This window comes from Leucopleurus acutus (assembly GCF_964270905.1).
Source record: "Leucopleurus acutus genome assembly, chromosome: 2".
NCBI lineage: Eukaryota > Metazoa > Chordata > Mammalia > Artiodactyla > Delphinidae > Leucopleurus > Leucopleurus acutus.
The window spans coordinates 23,073,402-23,099,773 of NC_139143.1; the positions used below are offsets into that span (position 1 = coordinate 23,073,402).

A 26,372-nucleotide genomic window follows, 5' to 3' on the forward strand; every position below is an offset into this window, starting at 1 on the left:
CTCTCAACCACTGCGCCACCAGGGAAGCCCTCACCTTGATTTTTGAAGACTATTTGTATCAGGTTTGGAACTTTAAGTGGCCACGTATTTTCTTTTAGTTCTTTGCAATCTACTGCCTCTTAAGTTTTTGCTGTTTCTACCGAGAAGTCAGCTGACAGTTTATTGTTGCTTCTTTAAAGTTGTCCTTTTTTCACTGACTGCTCTAAAGAGTTTCACCTTGAATTTAGTTTACAGTGATTTTAATATGATGGGTCTATATGTGGTTTTCTTTGTATTTATCCCATTTAAGATTTACAGCATTTCTAAGTTGATGTCCTTTCATCACTTCCGAAAATTCCTGTTCACTATTATGTCTTCAATTACTGCTCCTGCCCCATTCTCTCCTCTCCTCTGGGACTCCAATAACATATGTGTATACCTTATACTTTTTTACTGTATTTCCTATGTCTCTTAAGCTTTTTCGTATGTCCATATTTTTCTCTCTCAGAACATCACAGCTTCGGACTGAATATTTTCTTCTGACTTATATCCAGTGTACTAATTCTTTTTAGTGGGTTCTAATTTGTTGTAGAACCCATCACTGAGTTGTTAATAGCAGTTATTTTATTTTTCAATTCCAACATTTCCATTTGGCTCTTTTTTCAAAAAAGCTTCCAGTTCTCTACTGAAATTCTCAATCTTATCTTTTATTTCCTTGAATATATTAAGCACAGTTATTTTATTTTATTTTTTTTTTTGCGGTACGCGGGCCTCTTACTGTTGTGGCCTCTCCCATTGCGGAGCACAGGCTCCAGAGGCGCAGGCCCAGCCGCTCTGCGGCATGTGGGATCCTCCCGGACCGGGGCATGAACCCATGTCCCCTGCATCGGCAGGCGGACTCTCAACCACTGCGCCACCAGGGAAGCCCTAAGCACAGTTATTTTAAAGTCAATTTCTGGTAATCCCATTAACTGGATTCCCAGTGGGTCTGTTCTATTACTGTTCCTCTTGTCTCGTCGCATTCTGGTTATTTTGACTGAATGCCAGACATTGTCTATGGACAACTATATGGAAATTTTGAGGCCTACAATGATGTTCTATTTTTCCAGGGAAGATTTACATTTGTTTCTGACAAGCAGCTAGGGAAACTAACAATCTCAAATTACCTTAATCCAAAAGTGATTAAAATGTCATTAGAGGCTGAGTATCAGTTCCTGTAAATGCCAGTCTACTGATGAGTCAAACTTCTTCCCCAGGGTATGGGGCTTCTGGGTCCCAAATCATGGCCTGAGGGATTACCAAGACAACCCTCCCCTCATTAGCAGGCCCTAACTTATAATTTTTGTTCTACTAGTCCCAGGGATCTTCCAAAAGCTCTGTTCAGCTACTCAGTCCCCTCTTTCAAAACTGATATGTGGTTCCAGGTAAACATACGTCCCAAGTTGGGCTCACTTCTCTGGTTCTTTCTGCTTTTAGGTCATGGACCCATAATTCTTCATTGCCATGTAAGCTCTCCAAATAGACTTTTCTTTTAAATATTCTGTCCAACTGTTTTGGTTCACAGAGAGAGGCTCTATCTAAATTACCTCATCCACCAATACCCAAACTTGACAATAATTTTTAAAATATAATCACTTAAAGATGTTATGCTAAGTGAAATAAGCCAGATATAAAAGGTCAAATATTGTATGATTCCAATTATTTGAAATGCCTAGAACAGTAAAATTCATAAAAATAGAATGGAAAATGGAGGTTGCCAGGGGTTATGGGTAGAGGGAAATGGAAAATTACTGTTTAAAGGGTTCAGAGTTTCAGTTTGGGAGGATGAAAAAGTTCTGGAGATGAATAGCAGTGATGGTTGCAGCACAACAATATGAATGTATTTAATGTCACTGAACTATGCAGTAAAAATGGTTAAAACAGTAAATTTTGTTATTTTTGCTATAATTAAAAAGATATGATCGCCTCTTACCATATGATTTCTATACATATTGGGCTGGGGGGTGGGGAGGTCACAAACCCTTAGCTACTAGAAACCCAAAGCTAGAATTTAACATTACCAGAAAATTATAAACCAAATTTTAAGGCAAATCTATATATATCCCTGCTTGGCAAATAGATTAAAAGGGCAGGCAAAAAAAGATAGTTATGTTCACTTTTTCAACTTGTTCAGTGACGGAATATTAGAAAAAGTTGAGGAAAATATTACTGGAATCAAAAGAGAATTATCTAAATCATTAGTTCACTTTTTCCAATATAGAAATTTTAAAATGTGAACAAATTATTTCACTCGATTCTAACTTTCAAGGATTGACAAAGCTGTATAATCTCGGGGCTTCCCTGGTGGCGCAGTGGTTGAGAGTACGCCTGCTGATGCAGGGGACACGGGTTCGTGCCCCGGTCCAGAAAGATCCCACATGCTGCGGAGCGGCTAGACCCGTGAGCCATGGCCGCTGAGCCTGCGCGTCTGGAGCCTGTGCTCCGCAACAGGAGAGGCCACAATGGTAAGAGGCCCGATACTGGGAGAAAAAAAAAAAAAAAAAAAAAAGCTGTATAATCTCAAAAAGCTTTCAAAGTCAAGGGGGATGCATATACCTTCATTTAATAATAACTGTTTATTGGATGTCCACTAAGGATGTTATCAGGTTTGGACTTCTTCATAATCCTAATACTTCAAACCCAATGAGCTTGCATCTAGATTAGTGATTTCCATCCTACGCACATCATCCATTTTTAGCCTGATCATAACAGATTAAACTGTGCATGTAAACATCTATACTTCCTTCTGACGTGGCTCAATAGCTTATCTTGTCTATGAAGTCATCCACAACCCTCTTCCCCATCTTCTCAACAAAGTGATCATTCTTTTATGCCCTCACTGTACAATGATTTGTCATAAATGAAACAACTAACTGTGCTGTTTTCCTTATATGCATAATATCCCATTTCTTTACTTCATTGTTCTTCAAGGTCAGGAATTATTATCTATATAAAACCTAACTACAATGCCTAGAACATAATAAGCACTCAAGTATTAAGGAGAAAAATGGTAGCTTTTCATATATATGTATATAATTCGTACATACTCAATTTTACAAATAAATGGTGGGTCATTGTTTTTAATGGCTCTTAGTACAGAAAGTTTAGATGTTGTTTAATGAATTATACTAATATGTTTCTACTAATAACAGACTGATAACCATTAAGAAATGAAAAAAGGTACTCTGGAATGAAAAGAAACCAATTATTTATTAGATTTATTCTTAGGTACTTTATCATTTTTGTTACTTTAAGCAGTATCTGTATAAAATTATATTTTCAATTTGCTTATCGTTAGTTCTAGAAAAATGCTACTGATTTTTTTTATTATTAACTTATTTATTTTTATTATTTATTTTTGGCTGTGTTGGGTCTTCGTTTCTGTGCGAGGGCTTTCTCTAGTTGCAGCAAGCGGGGGCCACTCTTCATTGCGGTGTGCGGGCCTCTCACTATCGTGGCCTCTCTTGTTGCGGAGCACAGGCTCTAGACGCGCAGGCTCAGTAGTTGTGGCTCACGGGCCCAGTCACTCTGCGGCATGTGGGATCTTCCCATACCAGGGCTCAAACCCGTGTCCCCTGCATTGGCAGGCAGACTCTCAACCGCTGCGCCACCAGGGAAGCTCAAATGCTACTGATTTTTATATACTGATGTTATATCCAGCAACCTTGCTGAACAATCTTATTAGTTCTAATATTTTATCTGCAGATACTCTTGGGAATTTTTTACGTAGACAATTATATCATCAGTGAATAAGGTCAGTTCTGTTTCTTCCTTTTCAATCCTTATTGCTTCTATTTCTTCATCTTCACATTACTAGGTTACCTCTTCTGCAATACTAAATGAAGATGATTAAAGTTGAAATCCTCAAACTTATTCCTGAGTTTAATGGAAATCCTTCCAACACTGAACTATCTTGTAAGATGTTTGCTACATGATTATATAATTCATCCTTATCAGCTTAAGAAAACTCATTTCTATGCCAAACATGCTGAGGATTATTATGTATGGATTTTAATTTTATCAATGCTTTTTCTGAGACTCTTGTTTCTTACAGGTTTTCTCCTAGCAAATTAATAGGTTATCTAATGTTAAACTATCCTTAACATTACTGAGATAAAGAGAAAAATCCTATTTGGTCAAGTTGGTGGTCTTTTTTTTTCCCCAAACACATTGTTGCATTTGGTCAGCTAATATCTTATTGAGGACTTTTATATCTATATCAATGTTCTTAAGTGAAACATGCGTATACGTTTCCTCTCTCAAATGGCTCTTCTATGTCTCAGATATCAAAATTATACTAGCCTCATAAAACACTCTTCTTTAGAACCGTTTGCATAAAACAGGTAATAGCTTGAAGGTTTTTAGATTTTGTTTATAAATGTTCTGGATGCCCTCCTTTTTTTCTTAATTTTGGGGGTAGATTATTAACTACTGATACATTTTATGACTGAGGTCTATTATGTTTCTATACTTTTCTGCCAGGTGTGGTAAATTATATTTTTCTACAAAATGGCCCATTTATTAGTGTAAAGCTGTTCATAATATTATAATTTATTTCCTTACTATAACTATAGTGATATCTCTTTCCAACCCTAATATTATTTATTTATAACTTAATTTTTTTGTTTGATTCTGTCAATTTATTCAGGGAAGCAGCTTTTGTGTTAATAATTTCTATTTATTAGTTATTTTTTCTTTTATTTTTAGTATTTCCTTCTGCTGTTTTGGGTTTGCTTATTATATACCATTAAGATTTGTCCATCTACCTAGAGGGTATCATGCTGAAAAAGTCAGACAAAGAAAGACAAATACGCTATGATTTCACTTACATGAGGCATCTAAAAAACAAAACAAACAAACAAACATGACAAAACAGAAACAAGATTCGCAGATATGAGAATAAACGGGGGGACAGGGGGTGGGTGGTCCATCTACGGACAACTTAGACATCCCACAGGTTTCTATATGTAATATCTTGTCACTCAGATCCAGGTTGGTTTTTCTTAATTTTTAAACATTTTCTAATCTTCATAATGATTTCATCTTAGTGTCACAAATTATTTAGAAGTGTGTTTTTAAATTGCCAGTATTTTAAGAAACACTCCATTTGTCAAAACTGGAAGTCATAGGATAGTTTACTTCTCTTATGAATAAAAATTTCAGTATTTCATATGGAAATTTCCTGACTTACACAGATTTCTAATTTTTTTTTCAGTTGAGGTATAACTGACATATAACATTATATTCATTTCAAGTTTACAAATAATGATTTGATCCAATTATTTTTAAATATTCATTTTATTTTTTGCCAATATTTAGATACTTTTAGGTTTGTTCATCAGTGTTATCAAATGACCAATTCACTAAATTTACCAAAAATTTATTTTACAGCTACTAGTTTGGAATGTTGTGTTTAAAATGTTTGATAATTTCTACAAAGTTCTAGTCGTCCAGTTTCCAGTTTTTCTCTATAGTAGCATCTTAGGAAGTATTCAATTTGTCTCTGGCCTAACTCACCGCTGGGACACTTTGCTGGAGGAAAGACAAAGGGGAGAGAAAGTACTCAGAACAACCTGGATACCCCCCAGGGAGAGAGGGTTCTTGGTACAGAGACTGGAGACCAGAGAAGGGCTGAGCAACAGGCACAGAGAGCAAAAGGAGGGAGGCTAGGGAGGAGAAAGAACAGGGTAGGGGGCGAGGGCACAGGAAAGAGAAGGGAGCCTGAGAGGACAGAGGGCAGGCTGGGACAGTTAGTCCTAATAGTTACACTTGCTAAATTCAGTGACCTGCCTTTCGGCAAACTGATTCAGGTCTTTAGAAGTTCCTCTCCAGGGGAGCAATGCATTTGTTTTTGCCAGGTGCCCTAGGAGTTTCACTGGCCTGCAACCAGTATTGGTTAATTTCTTGACTGGAGCTGTGTAAGTGAAGTTGGAGGTTCCCATTTTTCAGAGGAGCTCCTAAACCAGCTCAGACAGAAACAAACTCCTCTGCCTACCTGTGCTGATTCGGAGGATTTTTCTAAGTCCTCTTTTTATGGTGTGCAGCCCCTTGAAGAGGCTCAGCTTTATGCAGAGATACTGGTTTCAAAGCCCAGCCTCTCACAGGCCACAAAACCTAAGTCCCTGGATACTACCAGTTCATAATCTCCATCCCAAAACACAGGGCTGCTGCAGCATCTGGCCACCCCACACTACACCACCCTGTCTCCTAGTGGAAATGCAGGGTAAGAACTCAGCTGGAAATGTGTTACATTTTCCCTGCATATGTTTAACATTGGTTGATTTTACCATCTTACCAGAGCCAAAAAAAAGTATTTTGTAAATCTGTTCTTTATAGAAGTCCTCACTGCTATTAGCATGTACTTAATGCTAGCAAGACCCTATTTGTATTCTCCTCTATCTACTGCTCCTGATCTGTTAAGGCTCAAGAACTCCGAGTAATCAGATAATCCAGTCACCTTTCTAAGAAATCCAGAGCAGGGAATCAGTAAAAGCTTAGTTGTCATGGCAGACATGAATTACAAAAGCCTAACTATTCCGGCAACCTTAATACCTACAATTTTTCTATCGTATATGAATTTAACAATATTTTATGAAACTACTTACATTTTGAACTCTTTCCTATAATCCCAAACCCCGTACCTTTGGTGGGAAATGAATTCCTTAAACACACTCTGCTACTTAAGTGTATTTCACATTTTAGTTTGTCTTAAATTTACTTTGGATTCCAAAACCTAGCTAGTTTGAAGGTCAAAGCATCTAAAGAATATTCATAACTGAAAAACTCAGATTTATATTCTTGAACAATTAGTTCTAAATCCTCATCTAAATTCAGGCTTTATAAAAGGTGGAGAGGGTGGGAAGGCAAACCTATATCCTTTGTCCCATAGAAACTCTTTTGTCTATAATTTTAAAGTACTGAATGTATCAAGTCCTTGTGTAATACTAGATAACGTTAAGAATTTAATAGACCCTTACCTGATGGTCCTGAATCTTCCTGCCCACCACTCTGAATGTGTTGTTGCCTGTATGATGATATATATGAACTCTGCTGAACCCGGTTGAACCACCAGCTGGCACCCACTTTTTATTGGCATCATCGTAAACCATCACAGCAGCTCTTGCCTGACAGATACTCTGTTCACTGGGGTGGGGGGGGGGGAAGAAAAGCAAACTTTTAAGAGAATTAAAATATGCTAAGCTTCCCACATAGCCATATAAACCAGAGTTAGCTAACCGAGCAGTTGGTCAACAATTAGTGCTTTACTGGGTGCTAGAAACAGAAACAATGAAGACAGAGGCTTCCTGCTCTTACGGGTAGAGTCTGATGGGGAAGATAGACCAAAAAATGAACTGTAATGAGGGACCAGAAAGAGATCAGGATCCACAAAGAGCACTTAGATAGAAGAAACATTTTCTTCTAAATCTGAGGATCTAATACACTCATTCAACTGAATATAACTACAAATATAAATTAATCATTATTTAACTGTATACATATATTTATAATATTGGTGAACTGTTTGTGATTACCTCTCTTTACTGGCAAAATTACTTTTATCATCAGGCTTGCTTCAAGGTCTATATAACAAATTCTGCTAGGCTCTTCTGCCCCTTGAGATATGGAGTGGTCACTAGCAATCAATGGACAGCCCAGTGACTGAGACAGTCAGTCCCTGACTCTCTACTCAGGCAAGATAACATCTTATGTTTCAAATTTCTTCACTTAAAAATGAAGAAGTAAAATAAGATGATTTCTAAGGATTCTTCTAGATGTTAAATTCTAAGCTTCACAAATAAATATTGAAGAAAAGAAGACCAACTCCATGATAGAATCTTTAAATCTCAGCTTCATCTCAATTATTTGTTACCAAGTGAAACTGAGATACATGAATAAATAAAATGTAGAGATGATCTTAATTCTATATTAAGCAATAGTTTCATCTTTCAAATATATTCCAAAATAATACTGGGCAAAAAAGACTGACTGGAACTTTACTTTATTTTATACCATATGTTATTTTTTAAAAATGAAATACCAAAAGTGAACTACAGAACAGGTATATTAACTCCATGCTGACTATTAACCGAATTAAAATGACTCAATCTCCATATAGAAGACTTATCTTGATGCTTGCTTAAGCAGCTGTTAATGGAGATGCTAAGTAGCTCATCCAACCCCATCTTTTAACGAAAGCACTGCTCATTCCACCAATTTTAGCCTTCAAGATTTTAAACAGTAAATCATGTGGGTCCTTCCCCAACATCCCGGGAAACAGTCGCTTTCATGCCCTCCCTGCTTACCCACACTTCTGGCCCATCTCTCAACAGTATATGTCTGTGCTTTACTAGACTTGTTGTGTGACTGATGACACCTAAAGAGGTCACAGCACCGGGCAATAAACCCACCCAGAACAGTGGGGTTATAAATGCTTGTAATTTTCCATTAGCTGAATCTTACAAAAACTTGTAACAATACCTGTGCAGCACAAACACTGAAATAAACCCAGTGGTACTGTCTAAATTTTTATGCTGCACCGAATTTTTTTTAGTAAATTAGTTCTGGGAGTAAAAACGAGGCAATGACTAAAGCTTGAATTATTTTTAAAAGCTTGATTAAAGAGCCTTTGTCAGCACAGCAGTTGAAATCTCTTCAACTGCTCACAACAAAAATACTTGTTAAGGGACAAAATTTACATAACCCTATAGAAAGAAACAAGCTAAGGCAAAGTGCCTCTTACAGCATACAATCCAAGAAACAAATTTACTAACTAACTGTAAATAACAACTCAATAAACAAATCTGTAAATTAATGCAGAACAGTATTTTCCAGTTCGAAAATTAATGTTTTTGGACATACACGATGTTTCCCCAAGGTTCAAGAAATAATGTCTCTTCAAGAAGTTCCACTGGGATCATAGAAGTTAAAGCAGTAGCTGAACCCCTATTTTGTAAATCAGGTTATTCCATGCCTCAAAAAAAAAAAAAAAAAAGATACACCAGAAATCTAAAACCAGGAGAGTTAAATAAAATGTCCCAACTTTCTCCTCCACCTTTTTCTTCCTCATTGCTCTACAGTGGGATGCCGGAGACATTCCAAATTACCGAAGCACCGAGTTAACTGAACAGCTCTGACTAATGCTTAATTATTCAAGATATATATAAACCACTTAGTCAGCAAGCAAATGTCTAGTCACTTCAATTTCGCTATAACCACAGAAACAAAGACACCTCTAAATGAACGTATCAAGGTAGCCAAGAAAGGCCAATTGGTTGATTAGTTTTCTAATGAAGATGAAAAGAAATCTTCAAACTGAGATGTTAAGGATACAAATCTAACTCTAAACAAAACCAAGAAGCACCCAGAGAAGTCAAGGTTAAAGGGAAGAAAAAAATAAGATGTGGGTAAGAGCTGAAGTGTTACTGGAGGTATAGTCAGAGCCACGCGGGTTATGCAGCAAGCTGTGAAGATACAAGCTAAGACCCAAACAACCCTGTAGTTCTACCAGGCATCCGGCACTCAGAGAAGCCACATCAAGGCCCAGCCAGGAAGGAATGGCACTGTCCAGTGGGCTCTTAGCGACCAAGCCAAGTCTTTCCATTCCTTTCCACACACCTGAGGACCTCTCCTCAACTAGAGACACACATCCTATGGTATGACAAAATGTATTTGGTCTTTGTCAGGTTCCTGGAACAGAGCTCCTAAAACCCTTGGCATCTCCTGAGCAGTAAGAGTGTCTTTGGTATGCTAATGAGATTACTCTAGGCTTCCATACAAAGCCAAGATCAGAGGGTAGAAATGTTCAGTCTCACCCCTTCCCCACCTCTGGGGAGAAGAGAAGGGCCGGAGACTGGTCTCACTCACAATGGCCAATGATTTAATCAATCATTCCTACATGATGAAATCTCCGTAAAAACACCCAATCGAGCTCACATCCAGGTGCTGGTTGGGTGGCATGCCTAGAGAGAGCCTAGAAGCTCTCTATTCCTTGCCCTATACATCTCTTCCACCTGGCTGTTTCTGAGTTGTATCCTTTATGATAAACCAGTAATGGTAAGTAAAACACCTTCCTGAGTTCTGGGAATCATTTTAACACATTACTGAGCCTGAAGGGGAGTCTTGGGAACCCCCGAATTTGTAGTCAGCCGGGCCTAAGTGTGGGTAACCTAAGTACCCCACTGGCAATGCCAACTAAAAACTGTCACTTCCCATCTGGTTCTCACTAAGCCACTGGAGTCGCTGACCTTCAACACCCCCTGAAAGGAGTTCGGGGCGGAGATCAGGAATGAGGCACTCTGTGCTCTGGGGAAAACTGGCAGAAGAGGCCTTCAGACAGTTAGATATTTTCAGAAGACTTTATGAGCCCAATTTCTTGCATCTTCTCACATCTAGAAAAGCACTAAAATCATTAACAGAGACATCTGCTCCTCGTGACTAGCAGCAACCTTCTGCCAAAATGTGGCTTGATTGATCCTCCTTCGCCAAAATCACATAGATACTGACCTCCCCCTTATCTTTTCGAACAGTTCCCCAGAGCTTTCTGAGAAGCTGTCTCCCAGGCTATAGTTCCCATTTGGCCCCAGATAAAACTTACTCACTACTTAACTCACTACTGTCAGGTTGTATTTTTTTTTTTTCAGTTGATAGCAGCCAGGTCTAAGCGGGAGCAGTCTTGTGGGACTGAGCCCTCAACCTATGGCATCTTGTACTAATTCCAGAAAGTCAGTGCTTGAATTCAGTTGAATTGTTGGACACCCAGTTTGTATCAAAAAAATAAGAGAACAGGGCTTCCCTGGTGGCGCAGTGGTTGAGAGTCCACCTGCCGATGCAGGGGACACGGGTTCGTGCCCCGGTCCGGGAAGATCCCACATGCCGCGGAGCGGCTGGGCCCATGAGCCATGGCCACTGAGCCTGCGCATCCGGAGCCTGTGCTCCACAACGGGAAAGGCCACAACAGTGAGAGGCCCACGTACAGCAAAAAAATAAAAAAAAGAGAGAACAGACTGTTGATTTGAGAAGAAAACTCCCACTCAATATACCAACTCCAAATTACAGGTATGCACAAAATAAGCTAGTGGTACCCAGTTTTGGATTTCACAAACCCATAAACTTCAAAGACCGACTGGATGAATCAGTACAGAACAGGGTTGACAGTATTTTGGCCTACTTGCCAGGTAGGAGATTTCAGGGTAAGGTAGGGGACCACCATAACTTAACTAAAATGAAGATATTTTGGAACTTAAAAATCTCAAAATAAATACAATGTAATCTACTATAAATATAATAATTAGCTTTCCATACAATTCTCTACATTGCCCACTTTTTTTTTTCTTCCATTTCTCCCTGGCCCAGTGAAATACTTATGAGCCTGCCTGCTTTATATGTATGACTATATGACTGGCCTGAGTCACAACAGAACTGCCTGTACGTTGGTGTCTATACAAGCACCAGAGCAGTGACAGGTCAGCTAGAGGTTCTTCTGGTAAGAATTTCCAACTTTATCTAGGAGGATTTTTAGATGAGAAAGTCAATGAGTGAATTTCTGAAATGACGAAATTTCAGAAATTCACATATGTGCAGTTTTTCAGGGAAAAGTAACATGGAAGGAAGGCAAGATTTAAGAACCACAGCTATTGAAGAGTCAAAAAGGGGAAAAAATTAAAGAAAATAAAGATCTAAACAAGCACAGCAAAAAAGACAAAAATTTTATAATCTTTATATTATCATTCTACCTGAATTATAACAAGGCTCAAAATGAATACCTAGTAAGCCTTCAACATTCTGAGTCAGTAAAGGAAGTACATAAAAGATTAAATTAGTAAATTACTGAGCTGTACTTTTGTGAAGATCAGGCAGTAAATTAGTTATAAACAAAAATTTCATTTTATGACCAAATGCAAATGGTATATGTAATTGATTATACCTCATTTTCCTGATGTTAATTTTGTTTTTTTAAAAAATGAAATATGGCATTAGAAGGCTAAAGACAGCTGATTTTTTTTTAAAAAAAATAAAAACCATGACACTACAATCCAATTTTGTGGCTTTGTAAAAATTCATTTCTAAATATAGTCAAATTTCCTGAACAGGTATATATGACGGTAGAAAATGCTGGCCCAATTTTATTTTTATAGGTTACCTGTGAATGAAATGGTTCCTGGTATTTAAGCAGAGTAAGGATCCCTTGGCTATTCATGTCTATGCTGTTTACTGAGATTGCAATAAAGCCAAGTCTTTGAAAATAGCAACTTCCTTTCAAAGTAACCATTACTTGGCAAAGAAAGCATGAATATGCAGTGCCTAGGCACAGAGTAGGCACTGTTTACATTCTCGTTCAGTACATAATTTCATTTAACAAAATCCTACTCAAGAATTGGATCATCAAGATCTGGATCAAATACCATTCCTTCTGTTAAGTCTTTGTGGGGTCCCCAGAGCCAGAATTAATTGCTCCCTCCTCCCATAGCATTCATTAATTTTTCCACCAGGAGGACTCTCTGCGGAGGTAATATCTGAGCCACAGGAAGGAGTTAGGATTTTACTCCAAGTGCATTGGGAAGCCACTAGAGGGCTTTAAGCACCAAAGGCAAGAGAAAAATTATGTCACCTAGCATTTTACTGATACTCCCAAAGTAGTATGCGACATGCTATAAAGGATGTCACTACTGGAAGTCATGGTCCCAATTAATTTATTTTTACATACATATAAAAATGTATTCATCATCTTTGAAAAGGAGAAAGTCATTTATCTTCGAATGACAGAGCCTAGTCTGCAGTAAGTTATCAAGGTCTATACAATAACCTCTGCTATACTACCAACGACTTAGAGAGTTTACTCTAAGAAAGAGAATTAGCATCTTGTCTGTTATGATACTGAGTCACTCTGTGAATCAAGATGTCAGTTATTCAGAAGATAAAATATTAAGAAAGAAATTACACAAAGAAGTTGGGAATTTTAGGGCTTCCCTGGTGGCGCGGTGGTTAAGAATCCGCCTGCCAATGCAAGGGGACACGGGTTCGAGCCCTGGTCCAGGAAGATCCCACATGCCGCGGAGCAACTAAGCCCGTGCGCCACAACTATTGAGCCTGCGCTCTAGAGTCCGCGAGCCACAACTACTGAAGCCTGCGCGCCTAGAGCCCGTGCTCAGCAACAAGAGAAGGCACCACAACAAGAAGCCCGTGCACCGCTACGAAGAGTAGCCTCCGTTGGCCGCAACTAGAGAAAGCCTGCATGCAGCAACGAAGACCCAAGGCAGCCAAAAATAAATAAAATTAATTTTTTTAAAAAAGTTGGTAATTTTAAAGACAGTATTTCCACCTTATTCTCTGATGCCAATTTTTTTTGCTCAAGCTTGTAATTTTATAACATTTCAAGCATTAAAGAGGCTTAAATATAATTTGATTTCAATTCAATTCCACAATTATTTTTCACACCTGCATTCCATGGCCTCCTAGAGTTAGAAAAGATTATGCACTCAAATCGGGACTAATAAACATGTATTTTCTTCAAATAGGAAAGTAAGCAATAAATAGCATGCCCTGTATTGTGTTAAGCACTAGAGGAGTCACAGATAGAAGGCTTTTTCTCTCAGTTCACCACTCTAGACTCTAGCCATCCTGCAAACCTAGGGGTCACACCAGCATCCTCCCTGCCCTTCACCCTGCCAGGCACTCGGTCACCGAGGCCTGTCAATTCTACTTCCTAAAAACTTCTAAATTCATTAGTTCCCTTTGCTCACAATGCTCAAAAGCTTTAATTTGGGCCGTCCCTGGTTTCTCATCTGGTTTATTTCAAGTCTCCTAACTGGTATCCCTGACTGCAATTTTACTCCTTCTTCCCAGTGCTTCCAGAGGGAAATTTTTCTAAAGCAAATCTCATCACATCACTGTTCTGCTTAAGACACTCTAAAGACTCATTTCAGGATAAACTTTGGCTTCATAGCATGGCACAAGGGGTCTACTGTGATTTGGCCTCTGTCTTTCTCAACGTTCATACTTTCTTTCAAATACTTGTAGCATGAAATGTGTACAAGACACCATTCTACCATCCTGCTGCTGGTGGCACATCCCACCACTGGGGGCACATCAGTATTCACTACAGCAATGACAATTATGCCATATTTGTCCATATATCTACACCTTTGCACATGCCCTGTACCTAACCTACCTGCACCTCTCCTCCTCGCCTAATACTGACAGTTCTGCAGAATGTAGACACAAGTGTCACATCCTCTTGAAAGCTTTTCCTCTCTCCCTCAATATATAATAGGAACCCACTCTCTGGGTTCTCACAATACACTATGAATATCATGTCTCCAACAACATCATATTAAACCCCTGAAGGGTCAGCATTGTATCTTTTCATCTCTCCTAATTAAGATTTGTTGAAGTACTAACTTGGAAAGTAGTGAGCAATACTAACCGTCAAAAGTCACAATCCATAAGCTTTGAGTAAGAGCCCCAAAACATGCCAGTGAAAGCTCCCTTTTCTGACTTCCAATGCCCAAATGGACAATCTCAGACCTTCTCCTTTCCATCTATAAAACATACCATTAGCACTCAAAACACTCAGCTCTGAGCTAGTGAACTATTCTAATCACCCCGCACTCTTCTGCTCCCAGTCAGGCTGTATACTTATTAAGAAGTCAGCTGTGTTTGTGACCAAATATATTCATTCCAAGTGTACTTGTACTGTAATTATGCAATTTAAATATTATATAAAGGGATACAATGTGAATATATAGAAATCCTATGAAAATTAAGTTCCTATCAAGATGAGTCACTAAAAAATTGTAAGATATACATAAAAGACGGGGGAATCACACAAGTCTAGCAGACTGCTATACTGAGAATGCTCTGCATATATCTTAAGTTCTCTCTCCACTTTAAAGAAACCAAAGCTGGAACTCTGAAGGTAAAACATGGGCATGCTTCAGGAAGGAAAAATAATGTAGACTTCTCATCACCAGACTAACACTAAAAGCTTTATCAAAAATAAAAGTCACAGAATGAACATAATGTAGACTAAAATGCTCTAAGGTACATGTCATTTTTAAGGATACCAAGCTTGAGATCAATTAACCAACCATCATCACCCGTACAGATCACATTACATACAAAAGCTTCTACTATATGCTACATTTGTGAAATACTAACTAGCTTTTCTCCTTTCATATTCCATCCATAAACCAAAAAACTTGCTAAGAATGGCGGGAGGGGGGCGGGGGGCAGGGGGCAGGTGCTGCTTGCTACAACAGCTAGGTGCTGCTGTCCTGGCTCCCTGATTGAAGGATACGGGAAAACTCTGTGAATGCCACTGACAAACAGCAGATACAAACAAGGCAGCAAACAAACTTATTTTCTGCAAGGCAAGAAAACCATCTGTGAGGCAGTAGCTCCAATAACGTAGAAAGGCAAAATTTCCACTAAAGACCACAGAGTTGTATACCATTCATCTCTCTAAGAAATACTAAAAGGTTGGGTTTTTTTTAATGGCTCTTTATTGGAGTATAATTGCTTCACAATACTGTGTTAGTTTCTGTTGTACAACAAAGTGAATCAGCCACATGCATACACATGTCCTCATATCCCCTCCCTCTTGCGTCTCCCTCCCACCCTCCCTATCCCACCCCTCTAGGCCGCCCCAAAGCACGGAGCTGATCTCCCTGTGCTATGCTGCTGCTTCCCACCAGCCAACTATTTTACATTCGGTAGTGTGTGTATGTCAATGCTACTCTCACTTCGCCCCAGCTTCGCCCTCCCACCCCATGTCACCAAGTCCATTCTCTATGTCTACCTCTAAAAGGTTTTTTTAAAAGGTGAAAAGATCAATGTCACTACTTAACTCTTCATCCCATAACATCTATATTCATGTGCAAAGTACAACTGTAATCTAACGTATAACAGATCCACAGTCACCACAGAAAATGACCAATATATCTAAAGCAAGATAGCATGTTTTAGAAAACATTTCAGCAAATCTGTTGGGTTATCCCATAGGATGAAAAAGTCTCTTAAAAAAAAGGAGAAATCATTAGGTAAAATACTATGTGGAAAAAGTACCTGAAAGGAGGCACTTCCTACATGCAGTTATGCATGTTTAGGAAGAAGAGTAAGCTTTTAAAAAAATCTTTATGGTACTATTTGACTTTATTTATGAATACCTCTTATTTGAATAAGTACAGAACATGAAAAATCCTATAAATGTGACTTGGCCAACAAAAAGAACCTGCTTCTGCCAACAATATACCTGGAGAGAGAGGAATAATACAGAAAATGAAAATGCGACTATTTTGATATTCTTAGAACCACAAGAGAGAGGAGAAAACGAGGATGGAATTTATAAGGGTTTGTAGAGAGAAAAGAAAATGAAATCATATTGGGCAGGAAGTAAAAAGAGAATTAAGAAACTACTAAGACAGAAAATCTTGGATGGAAACCTGTCTCTGCATGCAACTGGCTGGGCACGTACTGAAGGAAAGCTGGCCTGCTGCCGAGAAGAAGCCCAGGTAAATCAAGCCCTCCTGCCTTTCCTGTGATACAGAAGACTAGTTAACAGAAAAAAAGCAAAACACTATTTTAAAAAAATTAAAACCAACTGTTTCAGGAGACTGTACTCTACAACTATCCACAGATAAATATTTTCAGAGCCTATGTTTCAAAGTATTGCTTAACTGCAAGCACAAAAATCATAACAAAATCAATGAGGGAAAATCTATTAATTTTTGACTATCTATAGTATTTAGTATAGACTGACATATCTCCAGTTGCAGTCGTAAAGAAATCTCCTTACATTAATAAAGACCTAAAACCCAGAGACAAATAAGTGACATATATAATTAATTACTGAGTCAGGGTTGTGATGATAAAAATGATACTAATAATAAAAACAAATACTAATATGAATATAATACTTAAGAAGATCCACACACTGTTCTATGTACTTTGCCTTTATTAATTCATTTATTTATTCAACAACTTTATTTGGTAGATACTTGTTAATATTCCCATTCTACAGATAGGAAATTGAGACAGAAAAGTGAATTAATTTGACCAAACAACATACTGTAGGAAGTGACAGAAATGGGATTCAAAGCAGCAGTCTGCTTCAGAGTCTGGACTTTCGATCACTCTACTTGAATAAGAGAGTTAGAGTCTGCCTACCTACCAATTATATTAGTTCAATAAAATTAACTCCTCAGAAGTTTTCTATCATTTCTGCATTATACTTCATGTTATACTTGTTGAAGCTAAAGGAAGGGAATTTGTATATTTGCTGAAATTGATGTTCTTGTAGAAATAAACCAGGATTCTTTTGAAGACTTCACTAGAGAAAATTATACCTTATACTACTACGAAAACATATCTAGACTATCACAGACTTTTTTTAAAGATAGTACAAAACATATGCATAAAATTAATACTTCAGGGAAAGTTTCCTTCCAATTGAACCTCAACATTCTTCAAAGAATTACATGAAGGCAAAATCTGTGGGAAGCCTTTTAGACATCAAACTAGACACACACACACGCATGCACACAAATGAAGAATATATAAATATAACATGATTTTTAAGACAAGTCATATGGTAGAACAGCACCCACCATTCCATTATCTTTAACTACCCTGATTTTGTTACTATACAATGTAACAATTTAGCATTAGAGTACATGAACTCTAAAATACACTAGCTAATATGAGGAATACCACTCTCATTTTTCAAAAAGAATAGGTAAAATGAAATAATACAAGAAACTTTAGTTATTTTCATCCAAGTTAGTATAGTACTGACTAGAAAATTAAGATAAAATTTCAACCTAAAACTACAGAAAAAAGATCCTTTCAGATAAATGAAAACAAAGAAGAGGACTGAATATGAATACAGACTGAACTAGGGGTAACACTATAACCATTTACTAATGTCTTCCCAACTAGATTGGGAGGGGAGGGACTGTGTTTTACTGATATATTTAACAGTAGCTGGTGTTTAGCCCCTACTCAGGAGCTCACTAAATTTCTGCTGAATCAAAGACGTGGTGCAGGATGAAGTGATAATTAAAAAAAAAAAGAAGTACAGTATAAGAAAGCTCCATTTTATGGCTGAGTTCTAGACGGTTAAAGTTGCCAGAAATCTCACCTTAGGTAAGTGGCTAATTTACTGTCCCTGACTTTCCTAAAATTGGGCACACCTGAATTATAATCTGAATCCAAAATTATTGTAGAAAATGTGAATGGTCAGCAGACCTAGTGACATCTGGTGTGGCAGTTTATTTTCTAAAATACCATAAACATCATCATCTTAAATTACAGTAAGTGCATAGAGTTAATTATTCTTTAAACCAGTCATTAAAACAAAATGAAACTTTTTCTTTTTTAAAAAAATAAATTTATTTATTTTTGGCTGTGTTGGGTCTTCGTTGCTGCACGCCGCTTTCTCTAGTTGTGGCGAGCGAGGGCTACTCTTCGTTGCAGTGTGCAGCTTCTCATTGTTGTGGCTTCTCTTGCTGCGGAGCACGGGCTCTAGGCACGCGGGCTTCAGTAGTTGTGGCACTCGGGCTCAGCAGTTGTGGCTCGAGGGCTCTAGAGCTCAGGCTCAGTAGTTGTGGCTCACAGGCTTAGTTGCTCCTCGGCATGTGGGATCTTCCCAGACCAGGGCTCGAACCCGTGTCCCCTGCATTGGCAGGCAGATTCTTAACCCCTGCATCACCAGGGAAGTCCCCAAAATGAAACTTTTATGCAACGGTTTTGTTTCTGGTTTTTTTGGTGAAACTTTTTATGAAAACTTTATGAAAAGCTCAGTCTTTCACAAAAAGACCTGTTAACACCATTTGTAACTTGGTAAAGTTTAATGAAACAACTTACTTAGGTATCTATCACTTGTATTTTTTAACTAGTAGAAACCTCTCTTGTCTGCTATAGATCTCTTTTTCATCAGAATTAAACTTAAAGCTAATTCCTTTCCATGCCCACCTGTGCTAAGCAGCTTCTGAGACAGCCCCCAAAGCAGAGACTTGAACAGATATTTGTACACCAATATTCACAGCAGCACTATTCAGCCAAAAGGTAAACACCAATGTCCATCAACAGGTTAATGGATAAATAAAATGTGGTATATACATACAATAAAATATTATTCAGACTTAGAAAGGAAAAAATCCTGACAAGCGCTATAACACGATGAAGACATAATGCTAAGTTAAAATAAGCCAGACACCAAAGGACAAATACTGTATGATTCCACTTATACAAAGGACATACAGTAGCCAAACTAATAGAGACAGAAGGTAGAATGGTTGTTTTCACGGGCTGTGGGGAGGGAAGGAGGGGGAGTGACTATTTAACGGGTACAGTTTCAGTTTGGGAAGATTAAAAAGTTCTAGAGATGGTTGGTGGTGATAGTTACACAACAATGTGAATGTACTTAAGGCCACTGAACTGTGATTACACGTGGTGAAAATACATAAACTTTGTATTATATATTTTACCACAATTTAAAAAATATAGAATAGCTTTAAATATTAAGAAAACACGAAAATGTAAAAAAGTATTTTTGTCTGTCAAGCAATAAGACTGTATTTATTAATCCCACTTGCATTTGGTTGAAGGTTATGTCTTAATACAAGTCAAAATTTTTATGTTAATAAAGAAAACACAAACAGTAACATTGTCTAGAATTAATCCAACGTGTTACAACGAATATTTAAAGTTTTGTTATGTCTTGTTATTTGAGATGCCTTGCTACTCTTATTTCTTTTTATAAGACAACTCTTTGGGCTGCACTGACAACCATTAGCTTCCTAGTTATAAACTTTGGTTTATAATTTCTCCCTGCTGTTTCTGGCTCCTATTACAAGTATAATTATAAGAAATAATTTGCATCTTCTTCCTTCCTCCCAACCACAACAAAAAAGATGGTTCCCAATGATCTCCACCACCTGGTATTCATGCCGTTGTGTAATCTTTCCCCTGTGTGTGGGCTACACCCATCAACTTGCTTCTATTCTATGGCAAAAGTTATGGAATGTCAGTTCCAGGGTTCATTTACAAAAAGACTGTGGCTTCCATCCTGTGGGAAAGGCTGGCGTGACAGGCCAACTGTGGGGAGGAACTGAGGCCCTCGGTCCAACTGCCTGCAACTAAATTCAATCAATAACTATGTAAATGAGCTTAGAAGATCCTCCCTCCACCCCACCCACCCCCGTGATGACTTTGGCCAACATCTTGACAGCAATTGTCGAGAAACCCTGAGCCAAAGGACCCAGTGAAGCTGTACTCAAATTCCTAATCTACAGAAACTGTGTGATAATAAACGTGCGTTGTTTTAAGCCACTAAATATTGCTGTAATTTTATTGTGTTGCCATAAATAACCAATACAGCACCTCCACACATCCTCTTGCCTGTCCCCCAAGATCTTAAATTTCTTTCTTCCCCCAGTATGTTGGTTCCAGGTATACAACATAATGATTTGATATTTGTGTGTGTGTGTGTGTGTGTGTGTGTGTGTGTATAGCAAGATGAACACCACAGTAAGTCCATCACCACACTTACAATTTTTTTCTTGTGATGAGAACTTTTAAGACCTCTCTCAGCAACCCTCAAATATACAATACAGTGTTTTATGTAAACTTAAAAGCCAAGACAATCTCTATTTCACATGCCACAGAACACTTAGCACACAATAAACAGCACACAATCAACAGGCTCATATCTTGTATCTACACACTTATCTTTTTTTTAAATTGATCTGAAGTTTTCAAAGATTAACTCCCAGTGCACCAGCAAACCTAAACCCTCATTAACAGCATGATAGCTCACAAAAGTAAGTATATTTAGAAATGGTCAGTGACAGAAGGAAAAATACGGGTAAACACTTCACTTGGCAACATGTACCTTCCCTAACCTAGCAAATCCCCCCATTAACAAGAATTGAAGCAACTGATTAGAGATTTCACCTGTTTCCTGAAGTTTTCTGCCTCACATTATTTTCATCAGGTTGTAAAAACTATAAAAGGTTCGATTCACCAGAAAGATACAACAATCATAAATGTGCAGGTATCTAATTAGTTTCAAAACACATGAAGCAAAAACTGAATTATTATTTTGCAATATATCACTGCATCAAATTAACACCTTACACTTCCACAATCTTTTTTTAAAATTTATTTATATATTTATTATTATTTGGGTGGGGGGGTTGTGTTGGGTCTTCGTTGTTGTGCGCAGGTTTTCTCTAGTTGCAGTGAGCGGGGGCTACTCTTCGTTGCAGTGCGCGGGCTTCTCATTGTCGCGGCTTTTGTTGTGGAGCATGGGCTCTAAGCGCGCAGGCTTCAGTAGTTGTGGCTCACGGGCTTAGTTGCTCCGCGGCATGCGGGATCTTCCCGGACCAGGGCTCGAACTCGTGTCCCCTGCATCGGCAGGTGGATTCTTAACCACTGTGCCACCAGGGAAGCCCCTTAGACAATCTTATATGTCAAGTTTATCTCAATAAAACTGGGGAAAAAAACTGACAGAATTAAAGAGAGAACAACACTTCCACAACATTAGTTGCAAATTTTAACACCACCTCTCAGTTAACTGATAAAACTAGACAATAATTTATAAAGTACATTAAAAAATACTGAACACTTGGGCTTCCCTGGTGGCACAGTGGCTAAGAATCCGCCTGCCAATGCAGGGGAAACGGGTTCAAGCCGTGGTCTGGGAAGATCCCACATGCCCCGGAGTAACTAAGCCCGTGCGCCACAACTACTGAGCCGGCACTCTAGAGCCCGCTCGCCACAACTACTGAAGCCCGCGCACCTACAGCCTGTGCTCCGCAACAAGAGAAGCCACCACGATGAGAAGCCCGTGTACCGCAACGAAGAGTAGCCCCCACTCACCACAACTAGAGAAAGCCCACGTGCAGCAACAAAGACCCAACGCAGCCAAAAATAAATAAATTTATTTTAAAAATAACTGAACACACAGAAAATCTGAGAACTATTGACTACTATGACTTAACTGACATTTAAAAAGCATTACACCCAACAACTGCAGAATATACATCCTTTTCAAGTACACACAGTATGATCACCAACACAGATAATATACTAGACCATCAAAAAATTCTCAATAAATTTAAAATAACTGAAAGCATGCAAAGGATATCCTCTGACCACAATGGAATTAAATTTGAAGTTAACCATACTAGGATACCTAAAAAAATGTGGGGGGAGGGGTGGTAAAACACACTTCTAAGTGATTCATGGGTCAGAGAAGAAAACACAAGAAAATCAGAAAATATTTCAAATTAAATCATTATGGAAAGATGACAAAAATCATGAGATGCAGCTAAAGCAGTGCTTAGTGGTTAATTTAGAGTTGTAAATGCTTATATTAGAAAAGAAAGGTCTAAAACCAAATATCTAAGCTTCCCTCTCTTAAGAAGTTAGAAAAGAACAAAGAAAACCCAAAGGTAATAAAGAAAACAGTGAAACAGAAAACAGTAAGAAAAATTAAAATTTCTAGCTAAACTGATCAAGAAAAGGAGAGAACACAAATTACCTATTATCAGGAATGAAGGAGGCCTTATCACTACAGATTCTACAAATGTTAAAAATACTACTAAGGGAATCTGATGAACAGCATTATGCCACCACATCTGACAAATTAGACGAAACTGGAAAAATTCCTGAAAAGCAAACTGACATGAGAAAAAATCTAAATTACTTTATCTATTAAAGAAATTATAGAGCTTCCCACAAATAAAACTCCACACACGGTTGCTCTAGTGAAGTGTATCAAATATCTAAGGAAAACACAGCATCAATTTTATAGACTCTCAGAAAATAGAAATCATTTCCAGTTTGTTTGATGATGTCAGCATGACTCTAATACCAAAACCTGACAGACATTACAAACAAATAAAATGACACTGTCCTTCCATAATACAGATGTGAAAATTAACAAAATATTATCAAATCAAAATTAGCAATATATTTAAAGAATAATTAAATATTGTTTATCCCAGGAATGCAAGGTTGATTTAACATTTGAAAGCCAAAGTAATTCACTACATTAACAGAATAAAGGAGAAAAGCTGTGCATTGCAAAAGATGCAGAAAAAGCACTGGATAAAATGGATTATCTGTCATAACAAGAGCTCTCAGCAAACTGGGAACAGAAGGGAATTGCCTTAATGTGATAAAGAGCATCTACAGAAATAGCTATAACTAACATTATACTTAATTGTAAAATACTGAACTCCTTCCCCGAGATCAGGAACAAGGCAAGAATGCCCTTCTCACCATTTCTATTCAACACTATAGTGGCACTCCCAGCCTTTGCACCAAGGCAAATAAATAAAAGATCAGAAAAAGTAATGCCCTCTAATTGCAGATTAAAAATATTTATATAAAAAATCCTAGCAGGCTTCCCTGGTGGCACAGTGGTTAAGAATGCGCCTGCCAACGCAGGAGACATGGGTTCGAGCCCTGCTCAGGGAAGATCCCACATGCCGCGGAGCAACTAAGCCCGCGAGCCACAACTACTGAGCCCGAGTGCCACAACTACTGAAGCCTGCATGCCTAGAGCATGTGCTCCGCAACAAGAGAAGCCACCCAATGAGAAGCCTGCACACCGCAACAAAGAGTAGCCCCCGCTCGCTGCAACTAGAGAAAAGCCCACGCTCATCAACAAAAACCCAAGGTAGCTAAAAATTAATTAATTAAAAAAGAAAAAAATCCTAGCAAATCCACAAAGCAGCTACTGTAACTAATAAGTGAATTTAGCAAGGTTGCAGGATTCAAGTATTTGACTTAGGAATAAATTTAATATCAGATGTGCAAAATCTCTACACTGAACATTATAAAACTTTGGTCAGAGAAATTAAAAACAACCTAAATAAAAAGATATACCACGTTCATATATTGGAAGACTCAATATTGTTATGATATAAAGGCTCCCTCAAATTAATCTATGAATTAAATGCAATTCCAATGAAAATCCCAGGAAGCATTTTTGTAGAAATTAACTGAGTCTAAAATTTATATGGAAATGCAAAGAACACAGAATATCCAAAACAACTTTGAAAAAGAAGAATAATGTTAGAAGGCTAACACAATCTGATTTCAAGACACAAAGCTATAGCAAACAAGAGAGTATGGTATTGGCTTCAAGATAGACAAATATATCAATGAAACAAAATAGAGTCCAGAAATATGGACTGATTTTTTTTTTTTACAAAGATACAAAGGCATATTAGTGGAGAAAAGATAGTCTTTTCAGTAAGTAGTACTGGAACAACTGAATATACACATCTCAACCCAGGCCTCACACCATACAAAAAAATTAATTCAAGATTATCACAGACTTAAACATAAAAGCTAGACTCAAAACTTTTAGAAGAATACATAGGAGAATATCTTCATGAGTTGAGGGTAGGCAAAGGTTTCACCAATAATCATAGAAGAAAAAAGTAGGAAGGTTAAAATTTTCTCTCATTAAAAATGACCTTTAAAAAATGCATATGTATGGTATATGAATTATATCTTAATAAAGCTGCTATAGAAAGGAAGGAAAGTAGGGAAGGAGGGAATTAAGGCCGAGAGGGAATTTCCATATAGGCAAGGCACAGATGAGAAAAAAATACTTGCAAAACATAAATCTGAAAGGTATCCAGGACGCATTTTTAAAACTCAACTAAACAATTAAAAGACAACCAATAAAATACTGGGCAAACAATGTGAACAAGTGTCACAAAATGCGATATACAAACGGTCAGTAAATCCATGTAAAAGTGCTAAACATCATTAACCATCAGAGAAATACAAATTAAAATCACAATGAAATGTCACTACCCATCCACCAGAAGAGTTAGAATGTGGTGCAACTGTAACTCCCATACACTGCTAACGGAAATATAAAATTGTTAAACAACTTTCAAAGATGATTTGGTACTTTTTTCAAATAGAACTTACCCTCTGACCCTTCAACTGCAATGCTAGATATTGCCAAAAACTAGAAACAGCCCAGGTATCCACAAATAGAATGGATAAATTGTATATTTACACAATGGTATATGACAAAGCAAGAAAAACAAACAACAGATACATGCAATAACACAGATGAATAGCAAAAACATACTGTGAGGGAAACCTTATACAAGAATGTGTATTTTATGATTCCTAATAGATGAAGTTCAGGATCAGGAAATACTAATCTACAGTAGAAATAAATCAGAACAGCGGTTGTTTGGGCCGGGGGTGGGGTGGGGTGGGCAGTGAAAATGAGGATGACATGCGAAGGGGCTTTAGGGAACTCTGCCATCACCTCAGGATGTTCTGTACCTTGAAAAAGATTGGGTTACACAGGTGCATGCATCTGTCAAAACTCTTCCAACGGTCTGTGCATTTCACTGTATATATTTTACCACAAAAGGAAAAAAGTTGTATTATGGAATCCTAGTTAATGATATACATACTGAAATACTTAGGAAATAGTGCACTGATGACTCTTTTTTTGAAATTCAAAAGTTTTTTATATATATATATATATATATATATATATATATATATATATATATATGGCTAGATGGATAAGTGATAAAGTATTGTAAAATGTTAATGGTAGAATCTAGATGGTGGGCATGTAGATTTTCACCGTTTCAATTGTTCTGTGTGTATAAAATTTTTCATAATAAACTATTAGGGGTTGGGGGGTAAATTAACCAAACGTTCATTCCTGTGTAATGTTCTCTGTAAAGGAGCTAATTATGCACAGACTCAATACCTATAATAAAAATTATGATTATGTAATACAGTACATTTTTTATTTCAGTAATAAAAAGGAAAGACAAAAGACTGGCATGTTTTATTTCTCCATGTTCATTCAAGTAAGAACTCTAAAATTTTTTAATTGAATGGGTTGAAAAACAATGTGTAGATGAAAATAATCAGTTTGCCAAGTAGTCTAGTGACTAATCCCCTCCCCCTCTCACTCAAAATACACACACACAACCACCACACCACCACGGCTTAGATCAGAGTCCACACCCACAGTTTCAACTAATACCTGTTAAAAAGTGCCAAAAAAGTTATTTCCAGCTGATACGTCTCTTCTAAGCTCTAAACCTATATAGACAACTGCCTAGTATGTATTTCTATCTACATACATACCACAAGCATACCTCAAAATGCAACCTACTTTCCTCCCTCACCCTATCTGCTCCTATTTCCAATCCCAGGTGAAGGATACCAGAAGCCCTACTGTCTGGCCCCAGCTAGAAACCCAAGTGCCACTCCAGACTGCTCCTCCGCTATCGACCCCACATCAGTCACCAAGCCCTGTCAACTCCACCATCTAAGTCTCTACTAAT

The 26,372-nt window shown here is 37.8% G+C and overlaps 1 protein-coding gene across 1 annotated transcript in view; it reads right to left on the minus strand.

The window, feature by feature from the left end:
- ENAH (ENAH actin regulator) overlaps positions 1-26,372 on the minus strand; it is a gene marked incomplete at its 5' end in the record, with an annotated part of 152,320 nt that overhangs the window by 66,155 nt on the left and 59,793 nt on the right. Inside the window, 1 exon segment of the mRNA XM_082865237.1 lies at positions 6,996-7,161. Within this exon segment, the coding sequence (XP_082721363.1) occupies positions 6,996-7,161 (166 nt within the window).